Below are 19,881 nucleotides of genomic sequence, written 5' to 3' on the forward strand. Positions count from 1 at the left end.
CTCTTGTGATCCCAACAGACCCACCTCAACCATCCATCCCAATATGCCAATCAAAGAGACCAGCAGTGGTGAGGGGCAAGAAAGGACCTTTAATCCAAGTGGCCACACAAGGATGAACAGATGTAGGGTTATAGTGACCAAAGACCTTCTCCAAGGGACTGACAGAAAGATGTTTTATAGAAAAGGCAAAGGCAAGGGTTGGGGACTTATTTGTGTGGCTGGGAGATTTGCACAGCTAGTCAAGTAGGTCATCCTGGTGAGGACTTATTCTGGTTGATCATTATCTCAGTTCTGTTTCTGTGAGGTGGCTCCAGAGGTCCTTATTGTTTGTGGGGGGAAGCAATTTGGTTCCCCTAAGATGAGTGCTCCTGCTTGGGAGTGGGAGACAGCCTCAGTATCTGCTCTGCTAAGGGGAGTAATCTCATCTATTGTGGGGCGATTTGTTCCACTAGGCCTTCAGTTGCTTGTGGGGAGTTTCAGTCCCTTGTCATAAAGATGCTTATCAATCAAGCCTGTAGTTCTTTACTCTTGGAGAATGAAGTTGCTCAGGAGGAAAAGAAAAAAACATTTAAAAGGCAAATAGAGTTGAAAGAGACAAAATGGAGCTGGTTAGGTCAGTGACCCTGCTCCCCTTCAACAGTAGCTTGAAAGGATTAGAGTAGAGTGATTAAGGAGCTATGCAGTGGGTTCCAGGAATCTAGAGTATTTCCAGAGGCTGGAAGAAAGTGTGAACTATGAAAAACAGGCTGCTTTACAGTACTCCCTGGGAACCACCAGGAGAGGATGCTAATTCGGCGGGGTAGTTTTCTAACTGACAAATGTTTTCTTTTGATGAAGATTATTTCTCCTACAGAAATAAATTTGCTTCTTTTTCATGCCTATTTTGGTGTCCTTTGTTATTTTTTCCTCATTTTATCTGTTCTGGTTTAAAAATAATTTTGTACCAGATCCTTACCAGAAAGGCAGCTATGTGAATATGAACCCATAAGTGTGCAGACACACAGATATACTTTTAGTTGCTTCATTTTCCTTAAGATAAAGACAAGATTGCTTATTAGGAAATGTCTTTCCTCTCCTTTTGAGACCAATGTCCTATGAATCTAAAACACTCCAGGCATATAAAGGTAAATTGAAATGCAATGGTTGTTACTTCCTCTCTACAAATAACAGGTGGGAAATTTCATCCTTGGGAGTTAGGGTTCTGCTGAGGAATATGAGTCACAGTAAGGTAGAGAAAAAGCAGCTGCTTCAAAACAGGTATGGGATGTGAAGTTCAGTATACTTGGTAATTGTTTTTATTCTAATTTCATGAATCTAAAACAAAGATCACCAATAATCTAGTTCCCAAAATAAAATGTGATGCCACAAATGAATGCTGTCCCTGCTGGGCTCCTGGACTGGATGGATTTCTGCTCCATCACTCTGCCTTTCTGGAATGCTGGGGGCATTCTTCAGTGCTCAGTTCTGGACAAAAGAGGAAGAGTTATGACCCCAAGAAGGTGCTTGTCTTTTATTATTAACAATCTGTCTTCTGTGATACACCATTCCTTGTAGTAAAAATCTAAAATATACTGGCAACTTGCTCATCAATACAGCCATTGTAGTTTATTTCAGTATGTCGATTCATTGTCTAATTCCAAAATTTTTATTCAGTCATACATACACTGAGCTCTTACCCTGTGCTGTAAGCAGTACTGGACCCTGCAGCAAAACCATGACATCACTGTGACTTCTGCCCCTAGGGGATGCCAATAAGTGAAGAACATTGTGGGTACCAAGGACTGTCACTGTGAAAGACAGTTTTGTCATGTACACAGGAGCAGCAGGGAGTAGTGTCTAAATCCAAATCTCCCAGGAGGTCCCAGCTTGATTTATCTTCATTCAGTATACCTTAATTTAAAACACCTATCCTGATTTGGATTGGGCTGGTATATAGGGCAACAGTAGGTGTGACAGACTCTGCATTTCAGAGACACACTGTGGAGGGTCTTAAAGGGATGAAAAGCAGTTTCTTCTTGTCAATATCCCTGGTCAGCGTTACCATAGCAACTAGGGGCATCTTGACCTACACTTTTGAATAGTCAGTTCCCAGTGCAAATGAAACCATGAGGAAATCAGAGACCAGGGTTCTAGTCACTGCTCTCCACATGTCCCCTTTTTTATTTTTAATTGCAAGTGATGAGCTACTATTTGGAGTTGTTTGACTCCTTTTCCGAAGATGTGGTATCCTATTGTTATCCTGTTGTTACAACATGAAAGAGTATGAGTAGTAAACACATAATTCCAAAAATGTACAATACTGTATGCTTTAATATATTTTAAGGATTAAAACCATTTAAATCATCAAGCATTTGTTTAGTAAGCTATGCAGGATCCACAAGATCATTTTTTCTTCATCATACCTACTAATGCAATTAATTAGATTGAAACTTTGACAAGTCACATGGTAGTTTTCTTCTGCCCTGTTTACTTTTATATTTCCAGAAATTAAAACATAAGGAGATTTTATACAGGCTCACACACTGCATCTTGTCCATAAGTTCAGCTTGGGAATTACTGGTATATTTGATAAAATTTAAGACAGCAATCAAATGCCACAAATCTTTTTGAATGCCACCATCACTGAAGGTCAAAATATTACTAACAAATCCACTAGGAGTCATAAATTTTTGATGTGGGTTCTCGTTATCAAATCTAGGAGACCAGTCCAGAATAAATCCACTACTGCCGGGGACATTATGTCATACTGGCATAATATTGGCACACTCCACCCAGTTAGGAAAGGCACCTAATTCTATTATAGGATCACATTAGAGCAATACGGAATTGGTGGATTCTCCGTGGGAAACACAGTTTTGTTATTGGGAAGTCCCCATTTTTGTAATGGTCTGGAAATACTTTTTTAAATCCCAGGGTCCAGTGATATGGGCTACTCTGACTCTTTCATATGCTGTCTTTATTTCTGGGGCCACTTTTATACAGCCAGTATTTTTTTTGTGGGACCAACATATAGGTAGTTTCCCACTACAAGAAGTATAATTAAATCCAATTGTATGAACAGGGGTAATATGTTTATCTGAAAAAACTTCCCATCATGTGTGCATCATTAGTAAATACTGGAATGGATTCTCCAGTCCACACAGCCAGATGCACTAAAGACGGATCTGGGAAATAAGATCAGTAAGTTTCCCCATGAAATATACTTACCTGACAACTTAATAAAGCCAGCATAGCTACAAACATGGTGGCTGGAGACTTAGTACCTCTCTACTGTTGAGCTATTTGTTCAGCTTGATGTGTCAAGGTTCTTTAATTGTTTGAACTGTGGCTTGAGATCCCCAATGGTCATTACCTACAGCACACTCAGGTACTCAAATAGGATGAGCTACATCTTCTGGAAAGACACAAGCATGGTCTCTTCCCTGCATGATCACCAGATCTGGTCCATTCCATTGTCCTGTTGTAAATTTCTCTACCAGACTAAGCCTGATGGGCCTACATCATTATTTTTAAAATTTTGAAACAATTTTGAGGGGTTTTGTTTCATCCTTGTTGTTTTTTATAATTGTAGCTTGAGGGAAAAAATGAACCCATTTTACAATGGCCTGGTCTTGGATATTACAAGGAATACCTCTCCCCCTCTCAGCCCTCTATTTTTAGGAAGCCTAATTAGCCTCTTGAAATGTAACATATGCCTGTGAAAAGAGCTGCTTTTTCTTATCTGATTCCATAAGCCTGCTCCATGCCAGAGACCTTGGACATATATTAGGAATTTTTCTTTTTTTTTTCTTTTTTTTTTTTTTGTGGTGCTGGGGATTGAACCAAGGGCCCTGTGCTTGTAAGACAAGCACTTTACCAACTTAGCTATCTCTCCAGCCCTAGGAATTTTTCTTTTTAAAAGAGGAAAAAGCCTTGAATAGTTTCAACTACTTGTGTTAATTATATATAACCAATTTAGTTACAAACTTTTTGAAACTTACCCTTCACTTACACAAAGCTTTTTATCACTTACACAAAACTTTTTGTCACATACACAGACTTTCTTGTCACTTACACAACATTTTTATCACTTACTCAGACCTTCTTTTCACTTACTTAGGCATTTTTATCACTCACTCCTTACAAACCTTACATCTCTTTCCCTTCACAAACCTTACATCTCTTTCCCTTCACAAACCTTATATTCCTTTCCCATCATAAAGTTATATCTCTTTTTTAGTCACTGACCTCTTTCTAAATTTATATTTTAAAACAATCTTTATGAAATATTTGAATTTATATATTCCTCTTAAGATGAAATGCCTTTATATTTTTATAGTACTTTAATTGAAACCTAACTAAAACCCTTTATACTCTTTGTATATAAAATGACACCTAATAAAATCTCAACTCTCAACAATGCTGTTTTTAGTGAAGACATAGGAACAAAACAACCTCAAATCTTTTTTAAAATTACCCATGTAAGAAAACACATTTAAGTTTAAATATATTACCATATGGAATTTAAGGAGTGTTTGATTTTATGTCTAGTAGTTGATATTTCAGAAATTTAACTTTGTAAATTAATCAGATATTTACTTTAACAAAAATATTTATGAAGAATAATCTCTGTTTTAGTCAGTTTTTTCACTGCTGTGACTAAATGATCTGACCAGCACAATTATAGAAGAGGAAAGGTTTATTTGAGGGTTCATGGTTTCAGAGGTCTTAGTTCATAGAAGGCCAGCTCCATTCCTCAGGGCTTAAGGTGAGGCTGAACATCATGTTGGGAGAGGGTGGTAGAGGGAAGCAGCTTACATCACATTGATCAGGAAGCAGAGAGAGTCTCCATTCTCCAGATACAAAATATATACCCCCAAAGCCACACCCCAATTCCAATCTCCTTCAGCCACACCCTACCATTTCAATTAATCCCATCAGGGATTAATTCACTGATTGGATTAAGACTCTTACAACCCAGTCATTTCTCCTCTTAACTTTCCTGCATTGTCTCACATGTGAGCTTTTGGGGCACCTCACATCCAAAACATAACAATCCCATTCATGTTAAGTCTAATTTGCTCATTTCTAACTGTAAAAATCAAAATATCAGACAAATGTAGTTAACAGAATTAACCACCTTTTTCCTGTTGAACAAAAATCCTAAAAGTGATGAATATTACATCTTAGACATTTTATAGAAACCAACACACTTTATTGTTTGACCACCTAGAAAAACTTGTGAATTAGTAATTTTAAAGATATCTTTATTCTTATCCATTTACCCATTTAAACTGAACTCTTTTAAGTCACATAAACTAAAAAATATAAGGATCCATTTCTTATTTAATTGTAATTTAGGAGTACTCATTTATTTATATGCTAATTTTGGTACCATGTACACATGGACACAAACACACATGTGGACACAACAATACAATACACAAGTTTGTACGCATACACAAAACAAGAAACAAAGATTTTGTACAAAACAAGAAACAAAGATTTTTTAAGTGGAGCTCCACAAGTAGTAGGCATTGTTACAGATGTTTATTAAGGTCTGTATTAGATTTAACCTGTTAGAAATTAAAATAGAGCCAGGCATGGTAGGGCACACCTGTAATCCCAGCAGCTCAGGAGGCTGAGGCAGGAGGATCATGAGTTTAGAAACAGCCTCACAAAAAGTTAGGCTAAGTGCAAAGCCACTCAGTGAGACCCTGTCTCTAAATATACTACAAAATAGGGCTGGATATATGGCTCAGTGGTCAAGTGCCCCTGAGTTCAATTCCCCATACCTCTCCGACAAAAAAAGTAAAAGAAATTAAAATAGAGCCTATCAGGCTTTTATATTATAACTTAAATGTATAACAGGCTTATATAGTTGGAAATATCAGGTGCAAATTGTCACAGCCATGATGAACACTGAAAGCAAAAGTTCAGATAGCCAGTCATTTGTCCTTGATGGCTATCAGGTTTATCCCTAATAGCTCCATGGCTATGTTCTTTTTAGGATTTAGTAAAAGGAGAATTTTTAAATGTATCTGAAAGTTAACCCTTGAAAATGTTGACCTTTGAACAAAGACAGTGTAAAAACCTTCATAGTTAGATAAAATAAGACTAATCAGTAAAATACATTAAATTAGGTACATAAGATCAAAGGTGAATTCATCCTAAAATCATGAGCTCAAAAATATAGAATTTTTAAAAAGAGCTCAAAAATATAAAACTTCAAAGATTATATGGCAGCAATTCTTTGGTAAAAGCACATGTAGAATATCTTTATCAGATCAGCATGTACTTTTAGCTCAGGTTAGAGTCAGTTCAGATATGTAAAGAATGTGGGAGCCTGTGAAGTCCTTAGAAAAAGGTTTTTAAGAAAAAGAAAGTTTGTATATTTGGAATCTTTCCATTTTTCCTCCTGGTGCTGGTGCTGTAGATTAGGGAGGAATTTGTTTTTAAAAAAGTGTCACTAATGTTAATAAGTTCTGATTACCCACTACTATCAGACCAGCCCAACCCCAAGCAGCTTGGATGTAAAAGGGACACTTGTTTCTTTTGTCTTAACTGATTGTAAGTCTTACCAATCTGGTAGGCTCTGTAGGCCTTTGAAATTTACATTTTAAATGCAAGCCTAGAAGAGATGGAAATCTAACAGAAACTCAAAAGTAAGGAAAGCTGTTTTTTTGAGAGGCAATACCTCAGGTATAGACATTTTAACTAATTTTTCTTTTGTAAAATTATTCTCTTAAAGCATGGTGCTATAGTTTATTTTCTCTGGAGAGCCCTGCCCCCACTTTTTTTTTTTTTTTTTAATTCCTTGAGCCTTAAGCATCACTTTAAGCAGGGCACCAATTGTACATATCTCTACCTCTCCCTCTTTAGGGAAGCAGGGGCAAGTTTCAATTACAAATTTTAAGAACTGGTAACTGTGCCTTCCTTGAATTAAGCATAGACTTAAACCTAAACATAGAGATCCCTCTCTTTGGATCCAGCATTTCCCATGCTTTACACCTATCTAAAAACTCGCTCCTTGCCTCTCGTTGTCTGCCATGGCTATTAGTTTAGGAGTGTCCCCACATCTGAATCCAATTAAGAAGTTCCCTTGTATCTGGTTCCTGTTCGGGCACCAACTGCAGAGGCCTCATGCCAGGGCTGTTAATTCAGGAACTAGAGGTGCACTGAGCGAATGAAGAAAAGACAGAAACACATAGAGAAAAAGCTGGGGCTAGGTGGTTCGGCCAAGCCCTAGTGAGGTTTGACTGACACCAGAGCTAGCTCAGTACATTTAATTATACATAGGTTTTGTCATCAGAAGGTTATTTGTGAGAAAAATTTAACAGACCAGAAAGTCTGAAGGATGCAGTAAAACTTCTGAGACATCAAGGTCATCTTGTTATGCCCAGAATTTTCTACCCCCCAAGTTGGTGTCTGAATCCAAGGTTCCGACTGTCAGAGCTGTGCACCTTCACGTGTGGCTATGCTGGCTAGCATTACCATAGCAACTGGGGGCATCTTGACCTGCACTTTTACATAGTCAGCTCCCAGCACAAATGCAACCATGAGGAAATCAAAGACCAGGGTTTGAATCACAGCTCTCCACACATACCCCCAGCCATTTTTATTTTATTTTTGAGATAGGGACCCACTGAGTTGCTCAGGGAGGCCTCAAACTTGGGATTCTCCTGCTCATTCTCCCAAGAAGCTAGGATTATAGGGATGTGCCACTACACTTGGATTTTTTTGATTTGTGTTAGCATGGTACAACTGTCTCCATTTCTTTACTTTAAATTTACATGTGTGTTTATTCATGATGTGTCTTATAAGCAATAAATAGTTGTGCATTGTTTGTGATCCACCCTGAAAAACTCTTTTCTTTTACTTGGTGTATTTAGATCATTGACATTCAGTGATTATTAATGTAGTTTTGCCAATATCAATCATATTTGTTACAACTTTCATTAACTTCATTCTTAGTTTCTGTTTTTTTGTCCTCCACACTTTTTCTGCTTTTGCAGTTTAAGAAAAATGATTCCATTTTTTTGTTTCCTTAGCATATCTGTTATCCTTCCTTCTTAAAAAGTTTTAGTGGTTGTCATAAATTTGCAGCATATATTTACAGGGTTACAAGGGATATTATATGATAGTAGACTAGCAGAGGTATTATGTAATGATAAAGGGATCGATTATGCAGAAAGAGAAAGCATCTTTGACATGTATTTGCCTACAATTAGAACATCAAAAGATATGAGGCAAAATGTGACAGAAATACAAGACTAAATAAATGAATCCATTATTATACTTGGATGCTTCTAGCAGGTAGAAAATCAGAGAACATAGTTGACTTGAAGTACATCAGAATTCAACTGGATAATACTATATCAATTGACTTCTTCATCTCACAACAGCAGAATAAACATTTTTCTCAAGATCATATGGAATATTCACTAAGATAGAACAAATTCTGGACTATAAAACATACCACTACATATTGAAAAGAATGAAAATCAGATTACAATAGTGTTAAACTGATAATAGAAAAATAACAGAGAAATCCCCAAATACTTGGAGATTCAACAGTACATGTATAAATAACACATGGATCCAGAAGAAATCTCAAGGAAATTTTAATAATATTTAAAACTAAAGGAAAATGAAAACACTTTATCAAAATTGTGAGATAAGTGAAAGCAGTGCCTAGGAAATGTATGGCATTAAATGCATATATTGGGAAAGAAGAAATCTAAAATAAATAATCAAAGCTTCTACTTTAGGAAACTAGGAAAAGAAGACCAAGTTAAATCCAAAATAAGCAAAAGAAAATAAAAGGATAATCTTTGAACAAATGGTGCTGGGACAATTGAATATCCGTAAATATACATCTCAACATAAACCTCATTTCTTATGCATAAATTATCTTATAATGGGATCATGGACTTAAATGTAAACTATAAAACTATAATGTTTTTATGAGATAATATAGGAAAAAATCTTTAGGACATAGGCCTCTTGATGATTTCTTAGGACATCAAAGGTGTGACCTATAAAAAAGAAAATTGATATATTAAAATATAAAACATTTGCTCTGAAAAAGATCCTGTTAAAATGGTAGAAGACAAGCTAAAAACAGGATAAAATTCATGCAAGTCATATATTTGGTAAAGGAATAGTATGTAGAATACAAAAAGAATATTCAAAATTCAACACTAAAAAAACCCAAATAAGCCAACTAAAAAACAGACTAATAACATGAAGTCCTTTCACAAGTGAAGATATAAAATAGCAAATAAGCATATGAAATGATAATTACCAACCAGTAGAGAGATACAAATTAAAAATGTGAGTTATCACTACACATTTATCAGAATGGCTAAGCAAAGCTGGGCACAGTAGCTCACACTTATAATTCAAGCAGATCAGGAGGCTGAGGCAGGAGGATCGCAAGTTCAAGGTCAGACTCAGGAACTTAGGGTGCCCTAAGTAGCTTAGTGAGGTTATGTATCAAAGAAAAAAAAAGGGGAGGGGGGCTGGGGGTGTAGCTCAGTGGTAAAGTATTCCCGAGTTCAATCTCCAGTACCAAAAAAAAAAAAAAAAAAAAAAAGGATGGCTAAACAAAACTTGTAATAAGGTCAAATGCTGATTAAGTATGTGAATAAACTGAATCCCTGGTTGGACTGTAGATTTCACAAACTCTATATAGTTTAGTAGTTTCTTATAAAACCAAACATACAGCTACCATACAATTCAGCAATTACTCTGAGGTGTTCCCCTTAGACGTGAAAACTGTTTACACAAAGCAGGTACAGGAATGTTTATAGTACTTTATTCATAACAGCTCCAAACTGGAAAAAAAAAAGTGTTCTTCTTTGTCATTGGTTAAACTGTGGTATATCCATACCTTGTGTTTTAATCAGTTGTGCTAAAAGACCTGACCAGAACAATTGTAGAGGAGAAAAAGTTTATTTTGGGGTGCATGGTTTCAGAGGTCTCAGGCCATAGACAACTGCCTCCATTCCTCAGGCCTTGAGGTGAAACTGAACATCACAGCAGAAGAGTGTGGGGTGGAAGGAAAGCAGCTCACATGATGATCAGAAAGCAGAGAGGTCTCACTTGCCAGATACAAATATACCCCACAGCCACACTCACAGTGAACCACTTCCTCCAGCCACAGTGCACCTACCTCCAGTTACCACTCAGTTAATCCCATCAGGGATCAATTCACTGATTAGGTTAAGGCTATAACCCAATCATTTCTCCTCTAAACCTTCTTGAGTTAGCTCACATGTGAGCTTTTAGGGGACACCACATCCAAACCATAACACCTTGGAACATCACTTTATCTATAAGGAAGAATTAATTGCTGATGCTTAACATATAGGTGACTCTCAAGAGCATTATGCTGACCTTAAAAAGCCAGTCTTTAAGTCCAACCTACTGTGTGAGTCCATTTATATAATGTTCTTTTAATAACACAACCGTAAATATGAAAAATACATAAATGGTTCTGTTGGGGAAGGAAGATACACATTCCTTAGAAGGTGGCATGAGGGAGAACTCTGTGGTGATGGGACAGTTCTGTATCTTGATTTGGTACTGATAGCACAAAATGTGAGAAAATAAAATAGATATATATATATGTATGTCATCTCATCAGTTTCTCTTTTTTATATTGTTCTATAATTATAGAAGACCTAACTTTTGGGGAAAACTGAGTGAAGAGTGCATGAGTTTCCCCTCTGCAACTTCTTGGTTTGATTTAATTCTACAATTTCAAAATCCAAGTTTTTTTTTTTTTACAAACTATTTCATAAAATAAATTTGTGTCACATTTGTGTGTGGGCAAATATTCAGAGGAAGTTGGTTGAAAGAGTCTTACAACTTTGTTTATTTGTAGGAATTCTGCATGTAACTGAAAGCTTTAGGAAAGGTCAGTAATTGAATTGTTGTGGAATTTTCAATTTATATTGAGTTTTTTATGACTTAGAAAACATTTTATATGGCCTTGATTCAAAAGAATTTGTAAAGTACAAGAACAGTAACCTCAGCTGTATAATAAGCTAAATATTTGAAGTAGGAAAAATGCAAAATGGCCATTTTATGTTAAAATTATCTGAATGATCCTCTACTCAGGCTGATGTCATTTTAGATGAAAAAAGCTTACTTCATAAATTCTTTAACAGTTCATATATTAATCCATTTTTTTTGTTGCTATAATGAAATGCTTGAGACAGGGTACTTTATATATATTTTTTAAATAAGAGGGTTATTTTCCAGTCATAGAAGTTTAAGGGCATGACACCAGCACCAGTTTGTCCCTGTGAGAACCAAATGGTGGATGGCCATCACAATAGTGGGACTCCATGAAGGAGGGAGAAAGATCAATCACATCACCAAACAGGAAGCCAGAAAGGCTATTTAGGGTGAGGCTCAGGCTATTATAACCACTACCTCTTAAGGGTCTCACCAGAACAATCTTAATCCCTTCCAAAGGCACACCTGCAGTGACCTATGTTCCTCCCATTAGGCACCTCTTCATGTTGCCATACTGAGAACCAAGCTTCCAGCACATGAAGCCTTGGGGCACACACACAACCACAGTGGTTCACATTTATACACTAAATGTGAAGTACATGTTACCCCTCTCCTTCCCCAGTGGTACTGCATAAGACGAAAACATTTTCATAAGTTTTTCTAACATAATCAGCATGTGTAGTTCTATGAGGTATTATTAAAAGGGGCTAATGAATCTGGTTAATAATAAACATGTTAGAATTTAATAAATCATATCACTGTAAAGTTCTTATCAAGAATTACTTTTTAATATCTGATATCTCAAATGCTTGTAGTACCTTCGAGTGCAATCAGTGTGGAAGTTGTGATGAGAAAGGCTCAGAATCAGTGTTTCTCCTCATGATTCATTTACCATGATTTGTCATGAGAGAAATTTATATAAAACTATAAAAGTGTGTGAAACAGAAGCTTTCCTATATGAAACAAAATGTCAATTGCTGTGTTCTGCCTCTAGGTTTGTGTATTTTAATTCTTGTTTAAACATTTGATTTTTGTTGTTGTTGTTGGCTTTTTGATTTTCTTCATGAATAAATTTTCACTAATAAGTTCCCAACAATTTGCATATCTCTTCCTTGCCTGAAGCAGATGATAAAAAACACACTAAACATGTATGCATTTCATAGATGCAAGGGACCAATTTCAAACTACCCAGCAGTAGAACTAATTTTGAACAATGATAAATGCACACATGTGGACATAAACAATAAAGAGGTTCTCTGTTCCGACACAGAATGATCAGCTGGGAAAAGTCCTTAAGGAAGAATAAAAGCAAAGTATGTAATAGCTAAGAAGATCCTGCATTTTGAAAAAAAAAATTGAGAAAATAATTTTCGTATTCTTCAAAAAAAGTTGTCATACTAGAAGAACACATTACTCGAAATTGATGAAAATATTGAAAATAAAGGCCAGAGGTAGGAGTAGACAGAGTAGGAGTGGGTACAGTGGACACATGGAAGCAAACGTAACTAACTCTGTATGTTATTGCTAACATGACCATACTGAGGAGAAATCAAGTGACCTTATTCGTTTATTTATTTATTTTATTTGTTATTTATTTTTCCCAGTTGGGGATTTAACCCAGGGATACTTTACCACTGCTCTTCATCCCCTGGCCCTTTTTATGTTTTATTTTGAGACAGGTTCTCATTAAGTTGCTTAGAACCTTGCTAAATTACTGAGGCTGACCTTGAACTTTGTGATCTTCCTGCCTCAGCCTCCTAAGTGTATGAGATTACAGGTGTGTACCACTGCACCTAGCTTAAGTGACTTTTAAACAAAATACACTGTAAAGATTGCAAAGAATAAGTATTTATTATTTATTAAAAATAACATTTTTGGCATAATTTTAAAATTACCTTATGCAAACTGTAGATCCAAAGTAACTGTAGTATTAAAAAATATGTGAATATATTAATAATTTTTTCATTTCTTCTTCTTGGGCATGGCCTTGGAGCTGCAACTTGACAGTGCTTGGGTTGCCCACCCACATCCAGCAGCTTCCAACTCCTCTTTGTTTCATAAGGCCTCATGGGAGGCCAAGGGTGGGACTTCCACCTCAGTCAATGATTTTAATAAAGAAAAGTCTCAGTACCAAATGAGTCACACAAGATAACATGGTGGCTGCTGGTAGTCCCAGTTACACAGCAAAAGCCAGGCTTAAAGGACAGAAAATAAAAGAAAAAGAAATACATATATAATTAAAATCTATCAGATAAATTAAATAAGTAAAGCTGATAAATTTAGTGTTTCATGATGAGAAATACACACACACACACACATAATCTAAGAAAAACTTTTTGAACTATATATTATGAACTCCCAATTCAAAAAGTCTGTATGTACATTACTATCTGTGCCCATCTCTGATGAGGGCCTGGAAACGGTGTCTGACCAGTACAATAAATGCATACAATATTCAGGTCTTAGGTCTAAATGTAATCTCCACTGAAAGGAATCAGGGTCCCTTGGAAAAAGTGCTAATTTCAGATTTAGAAAATATGATCTCAAATTATCATGTTGGTTCAGAAATGATAATTTCTGATAATGCTTCTGTTGATTAAAGAAGCATGTCAAAAAGAAGCAAGAGCCAGCTTGAAGTTCAGGCCTCCCTCTAGCCAAATTTTAGGTAATTTAAACATGAAAAAGAATAAACATTGCACTGGTTGCAAAACATTGAAAAATAAACACCAAAACTCAACAGTGATATTAAAAAGTAAACTAATAATCACCAAAAAAGTTTTCGAAATGACTATTAACACTGACATAGATTAATTCAGGAAAGAACATTCGTTGGCCTTTGCAAAAGGATATGAGAAATCTATTATTTCACAAGATTCTTTGGCATAAGGTACAAAACATTATTTAGTCCACAGTTAACTATTAAGTGGCAGTATTAAGTTGTTTTTAATCCAAATTTATCTAGAGATGAGACCTCTAAATAACTATATTTAAGGATACAGGTTTCCTGAGCAATTTATAAAAGTGTGGCTTCTATGTGAAAAGCACACTGCCATATATTTTGATGAATTGGAAGCAGATTATGTCCTCAAATTCCACAAAGAAAGATGGTAAACAGAAAGAAAAAAGTATTTCAGAGAGCTCAGGCCTAATATTAAAATCAATGGCATCTCAAGTGTTGTGCAGGGGCAGTGTGACCAATTAGGAACACTTTCACAAGGTAAGTCCCACCTGAATGATCACTGTGGCACTGTATGTCTTTTATCTTACATAGCAGAGGAAGATTCATCCTAGCCCAAGGAAGGTGGTAAGGGAGGTGACCAGGAGAGGGCTATGTTCAGGGCCTAATGCTCTAGGCTCTAGGTAGGGAGGAGTCTTCAATTTAAAGTATTAAAATTTACCAAAGCTTATGAATGGTTGACTTTAATGTAAATAAAGCTCATCAGATGTCAGCTAGAAAAGATATAAAGCCTAGGCATGATCAACCTGGTATAGCAGGTAGTGCTGACAGGTACTCTCTGGAAGCACAAAACCAGAGTTCAAAAGAGGTAGTAAATTTTGAGAGTCATTTCCAGATGAATGACTGTAAAGCTTTCAGGTTTCTGAGGGAGAAGAGACGAGGTCACAGGCAGAACTTCATAGTAGTGTCTCAATTGAAGAAGAAAAGAGTCAAGTGCCCATGTGCACTTATGTGTATGTCCAAAGCACAACATTCTGGAGCTAATTTGAAAAACAACAAGAAAGTGTGACTTAGACTGTTTAGAAGTATAAATGCCATGATTTTTATTCTATCACCTTTTTGGATTAATTTCAAAAATTTTGCAAATTAACCTTTTTTATGTCTTTGATGATTTCACCCATTATAATTGAACATGGTTTGGTTGTGAGCACATCTTCAAAGACTTAAGAAGCAAAGAAATTTGGGGCCTTTATTTAGGCTGCAGTGATTACTTATTTTTGAATTTTAGATGGGTTTTGGAGGCAGAGCAGTTGTAGGTGTATGAACTACAACATAAAGCTGATAATTTTTTTAAATTAGTTTCAACTCACATTGGAAATTGTTCTGATACTAATTTTCTTCACTAATTGACTTTACTCATGGAGTGAAGTATGGATGTGACATCTTTATTGCTTGACAAAGTTATAATCAATGTTAATTGAGTTACAGAGATCCTCCGTTCTTATGGAAGATTGTTGAAGGTATACTCCTAGAACATGCTAAGAATGTGCTTATCACAGTGTGATTCCAAACCAACAGCATCCACATCAACTAAGGAACTTAGTTGGGCAAATTCTTGGGCCCCATTCCAATCCTGGGAAGTCAGAATATCTGGGGGTGGGACAGGCAACTAGGATTTTTACAGTCTTCCAGGTTACTGAAATGTCTGATAAAGTTTGAAAACATGCTCCAGGAAATATGGAAAGTACAATGGATTTATGCTATTTGAAGAAGTTTTCTTCTTTGTGCTCTGCTGAAAAATGTCAAGAGGAATATGACTGCTTCTCTGAACGTCTTAGTTAATTATAATGCTTTTCCTATAATTACTTAGCATGAATTAAATCTGTGATTGCAAATGTGGCCTCTATATAAGGTCCCAAAATGGAATAGTCTGTTAATGAAAATCACAGCATTGTCACTCATAAAATTTTAAATACATTGATTTCATTTCAGAAGAAAAAGGGAGAGTACTTCATTTCACTCAAGTTATGACTTTCTCACTGTCCTTCATAAAAGAGAGTGAAAAAAATATATACTGTAATGCTAATTACCTAATTATATTGATTATATATTTATGCACACACTTAGTATGAAATGTTCTTCTGCATTTCAGGTCCAAACTGCTTTGCAGAAACTGCTGTCATTCCAGCTGGCAGAGAAGTGAAGACGGACGAATGCACCATATGTCACTGTACTTACGAGGAAGGAACATGGAGAATTGAGCGGCAGGCCATGTGCACAAGACATGAATGCAGGCAGATGTAGACACTTCACAATATAAAAAACTCTCACATTTTTCTAGACTATTTTACTGATGTGAACATTCTAGATGACTCTGGGAAATAACAATCAAAAGGAGAAGACTTTTGATAAGGAATCATGGAGAATGGTTGGTACATTTGCTTTTCTTGGTAACAAATACTGCAAGAGAAGGAAATGGATGTATTTCAAAACAGCAACACGAACTTTGGGCATAAAATCCCTCTCTAAATAAATGTGCTATTTTCACAGTAAGTACACTGAAGTACACTATTATATAATAAATGTATTTCTATAATCCCTCTATTAGAGAGCTTATATAAATGTTTTCTATAGATACAGATTAAAAATGCTGTGTTGTCAACCGTCCTCACTGTGTACCTGCATATCTTTGTCAGTTCTGATTGCATCACATGGGGATGCTAAGGGTTGCCTGTCCCCCTTCACACCTTCACACAGAATAGTGCATCCACTAATGGATCATAATAGGACTGGTTTCTATTGAAACCTTGTCCAAATTCTATTTAATTACAGACATCTATCTGATGTTCATCCCTAGAAGACATAGTCTAATTCACATAAACATAATGTTACCTTCTTATAATTACATATTGCTTTTATTAGTTTATTCTCAATCATTTGGGAAATGCAGGTATAAAAGATTATAACACATTTTTTCACTTCTTACAGATCTCCTATGTTGTGAACCATAAATAAATGCATACATGTTTCATTTTCATTTTTGTTACCTTCTCTTCTAAGCATGACGATATTTCATTTCCTAAAATGAGGACTAGGTTAGGATGGAAAATTTGTATGATTGTTCTATCAAGCTGAAGCATGCTACAAAATCAAAGAATCCTTTGATTATCTGGAAGAAATTTAAGGAGAATTCTGTACAAGTTTATAATTGAAAAGTAAATGTGGTACAGATATCACCACTCTCAGTTCAGTGTGGTCATATTACTAATGGGAATGAAGCATCCATCCTCCATAATATACACAGTAAGATCCTGAATAGTAGCCCTGTATTCATCTGCCATTAAGAGCAGAGTGAGAAAGCATTTCTTTTGTTCAATTATGTTGAAACAAAGCTGAAGGTCAAGTGTACTCTAAAAATTTCCTGTGTTTATATATGATCCCAAAACAATTTTTTTTCTCTTCATTTGGACAGGGAATAAAAGAGGCCACTGCACAGTGTTGCTGATCTGACCAGTTTTTGTAATTAGAGAATAGTTCCATATATGGATCACATCAGCACTTGGCACTTTGATGAAGGAGGTAGTCAGGGTCTTAATAAGTGTAGGGTGAAAAAAGCAAAACTGAAACCACTATTTTAAACTTTAGAAGTTCTTTTTCTATAGATTAATTTATTCCAAAATTCTGAATTAAGCACCTATTTAGCACAAAGGATTACAATTACAAAAAAAAGAATAAGGAGTGGTTTCTCACCTTCACATGCTTTTGGTCTCAGGCATAACTGGAATAAAAAATTGTGTTATTGTATTAGGAGTCAAACTGAAGACCATGAAATGGTGATTAGAAAAGTTTACTAAAAGGAGTGTAGAGTACAAAAAAAAAAAAAAAAGGAAAAGGCACTCATTATATTAAAAATTCATTAATTAAAAATAATATTCAATAAAATTTGTACATCTGCCATCAGTGAAAAGTTGAAGTATTGCAGACCTTAGTAAATGTGAAGCCACCACTAACCAAATCACCAGGACATTTACACAGGCTTGTATTGTTTATAAAGAACATCTGAAGCCAAGTATATTAAAATGCATATAGATTTCATGAAAATACTCAGGGGAATTATTAGCTAATTGCTCTCAGGTATGATCAGCTTTCTAAAACTTAACATTTATTATTAAAGACTGCTACATATTAGCTATTCCTCCATTATTCAGTGGTAGTTTTTCTGAGACAAGGTTATATAAAGTTACCATTATGCCAACAAATGACCCTATACCCCTTGGGTAGGTGGACTGTTGAGCTATGTCCAACAGCAAATAGGTAGCCTTTTCCCTCCCCACAAAACACAATGGGGTTAGAGCCTCAGTCTACAAAGTGAAGTCTTCCTATTTCTATTGGGAATACAATCACTCTCAAAATGGACAATGAGCTCCGAAACAATGGCAGTGCTAAGAAACTTAGATGCTTGGAGAATTGCAGGAAACCTAGTATCTTGTTGCATAAAGAGTGAATACAGAATCATATAGGGAAATTGAGTTTCACTCATTCTAAAGTGTTGGGGTCACAATTGCCTCAACCACTCCTGGGGCTGGAGATCAGTGGCTGCTATGGCCCTGATGTATCTCTCCTCCTGTCTCCATTTCAACCCTCTCACTTGTCTCTTCACATAAGGAACAGTACATACACCAAACATGGCAGGATTTGGATGACTGACATTGCACATACTAAATAACAATGCAATGATCTGCATTGTTGTTGTATAAAAGCTACTCATCTTCTTGCAGATAATTCATATCTACATAGCTCTCTCAGGTAGACATTTGCTTTTCATTCCCTCTGTTCCTACAGAATTCTTCACTGAGATTTTCACTAAATTGTTCTATTCAATAAGCATGATCAATAACTACATAATAAAAAGAGGATAGTATAAGCCCAAGTTATCTGATTACAAAATATAATGGTTTGAACATAGTATTAAAATAGCCTCAGAATTCAAGCTCAGAAGTTTTTGGAAAACCCTAATTCTACAAATTCCAACCGGCTTGCTCTACAAATACTGAATAATTGTTAGATGGTTTATTCAAATAAAAAAGGAAATTGTGCTTACAAATGTATTATATGAATTTATTTCAAACTCCTATATGAAGCTACTTATGGAAACTACAGAATGGTTCTGGAAATGATGTCTGATATTTTAGAAGTTTTCAAGTATCTTTCATCCATAGGACATATTTCCTTTTGGGGTGGGCTTTTCAGTACTTTCATATGCATTTCACAGAGGTCTTAGGTAAAATACTTTCAAAAAAGTATATGTCATTCTTGTGTGCAAAAAAACAGTAGATGTAGGAACCATGTGGTAAGGACTCCCCAGTGGTATTGTAGCTAGTATAAATGGAGAGACCGGAGTATCCTTGACTTCAAGGAGTTTATATGCTGTGAACCTAATTTTAATTTGATTACTCATAAACTTTTAATATTTACATATCATATCTTATGTAATAAAACATGTTAAGGATGAATTCTCATCCATTTTTAAGTTTATGACATCGTAAATACAGTATATTTAAGCAGTGCTTCTATCCACTTTCCCAGCATAATGTTGTATGTATACAATGTTTTAAAATCTTAAAATTTTCAGAAAATTCACACACTTTCTATTTTTGGTTTTGAGTTCAAGCAGTGAAATGTTTCTTTAATGTATACATTCATTGGAAACATACAATATACACTATTTCAAACAAGCATTGTTGGAAATTAAATCCATTATTCTAAATAGACACTCTTTCAACATAGAGAAAACAAAATTATAGACATAAAGCATGGGCTACCAATATTAATAATTCACTACATTTGCTTCAGTAGGCAAGAAATCAAGTCTACTTTTATGTTTGTTTAAAGTCAGGCATTTTCGCTAACCCAACATAATAAAGAAAAGTAGTTTAGATAGTATTCCATCTGAATACTGGGAAGAATCAAAAATACAAATAAGCACCACTGGTGCCATATTCTGTGCTTTTTTTGGCCCATATAATTTGTAACAACTTCTTACTGTACCTACTCACTTACTATTTATTTTTTCCCACTAGCAGCATCTGTCAATGACTGATGTAGTAATTTATCCTGAATAATTATATTTAGAGAGCAATTCATTTATTCTAATATAAATGCATTTTTACATTTACAAAGTACATAATTTTTCACAT

The 19,881-nt window shown here is 35.4% G+C and overlaps 1 protein-coding gene across 2 annotated transcripts in view; it reads left to right on the forward strand.

The window, feature by feature from the left end:
- The window catches only part of Vwc2 (von Willebrand factor C domain containing 2), a 170,728-nt gene extending 153,468 nt beyond the window's left edge, over positions 1-17,260 (forward strand). For both annotated transcript variants that reach the window (XM_047561833.1, XM_047561834.1), the window contains one exon: positions 15,837-17,260. In XM_047561833.1, the coding sequence (XP_047417789.1) occupies positions 15,837-15,988 (152 nt within the window). In that variant the 3' untranslated portion in view covers positions 15,989-17,260. The remainder of the gene's footprint in view (positions 1-15,836) is intronic.
- Positions 17,261-19,881: the final 2,621 nt, after the last annotated feature.

The sequence above is a fragment of the Sciurus carolinensis genome, chromosome 8, assembly GCF_902686445.1.
Source record: "Sciurus carolinensis chromosome 8, mSciCar1.2, whole genome shotgun sequence".
Classification (NCBI taxonomy): domain Eukaryota; kingdom Metazoa; phylum Chordata; class Mammalia; order Rodentia; family Sciuridae; genus Sciurus; species Sciurus carolinensis.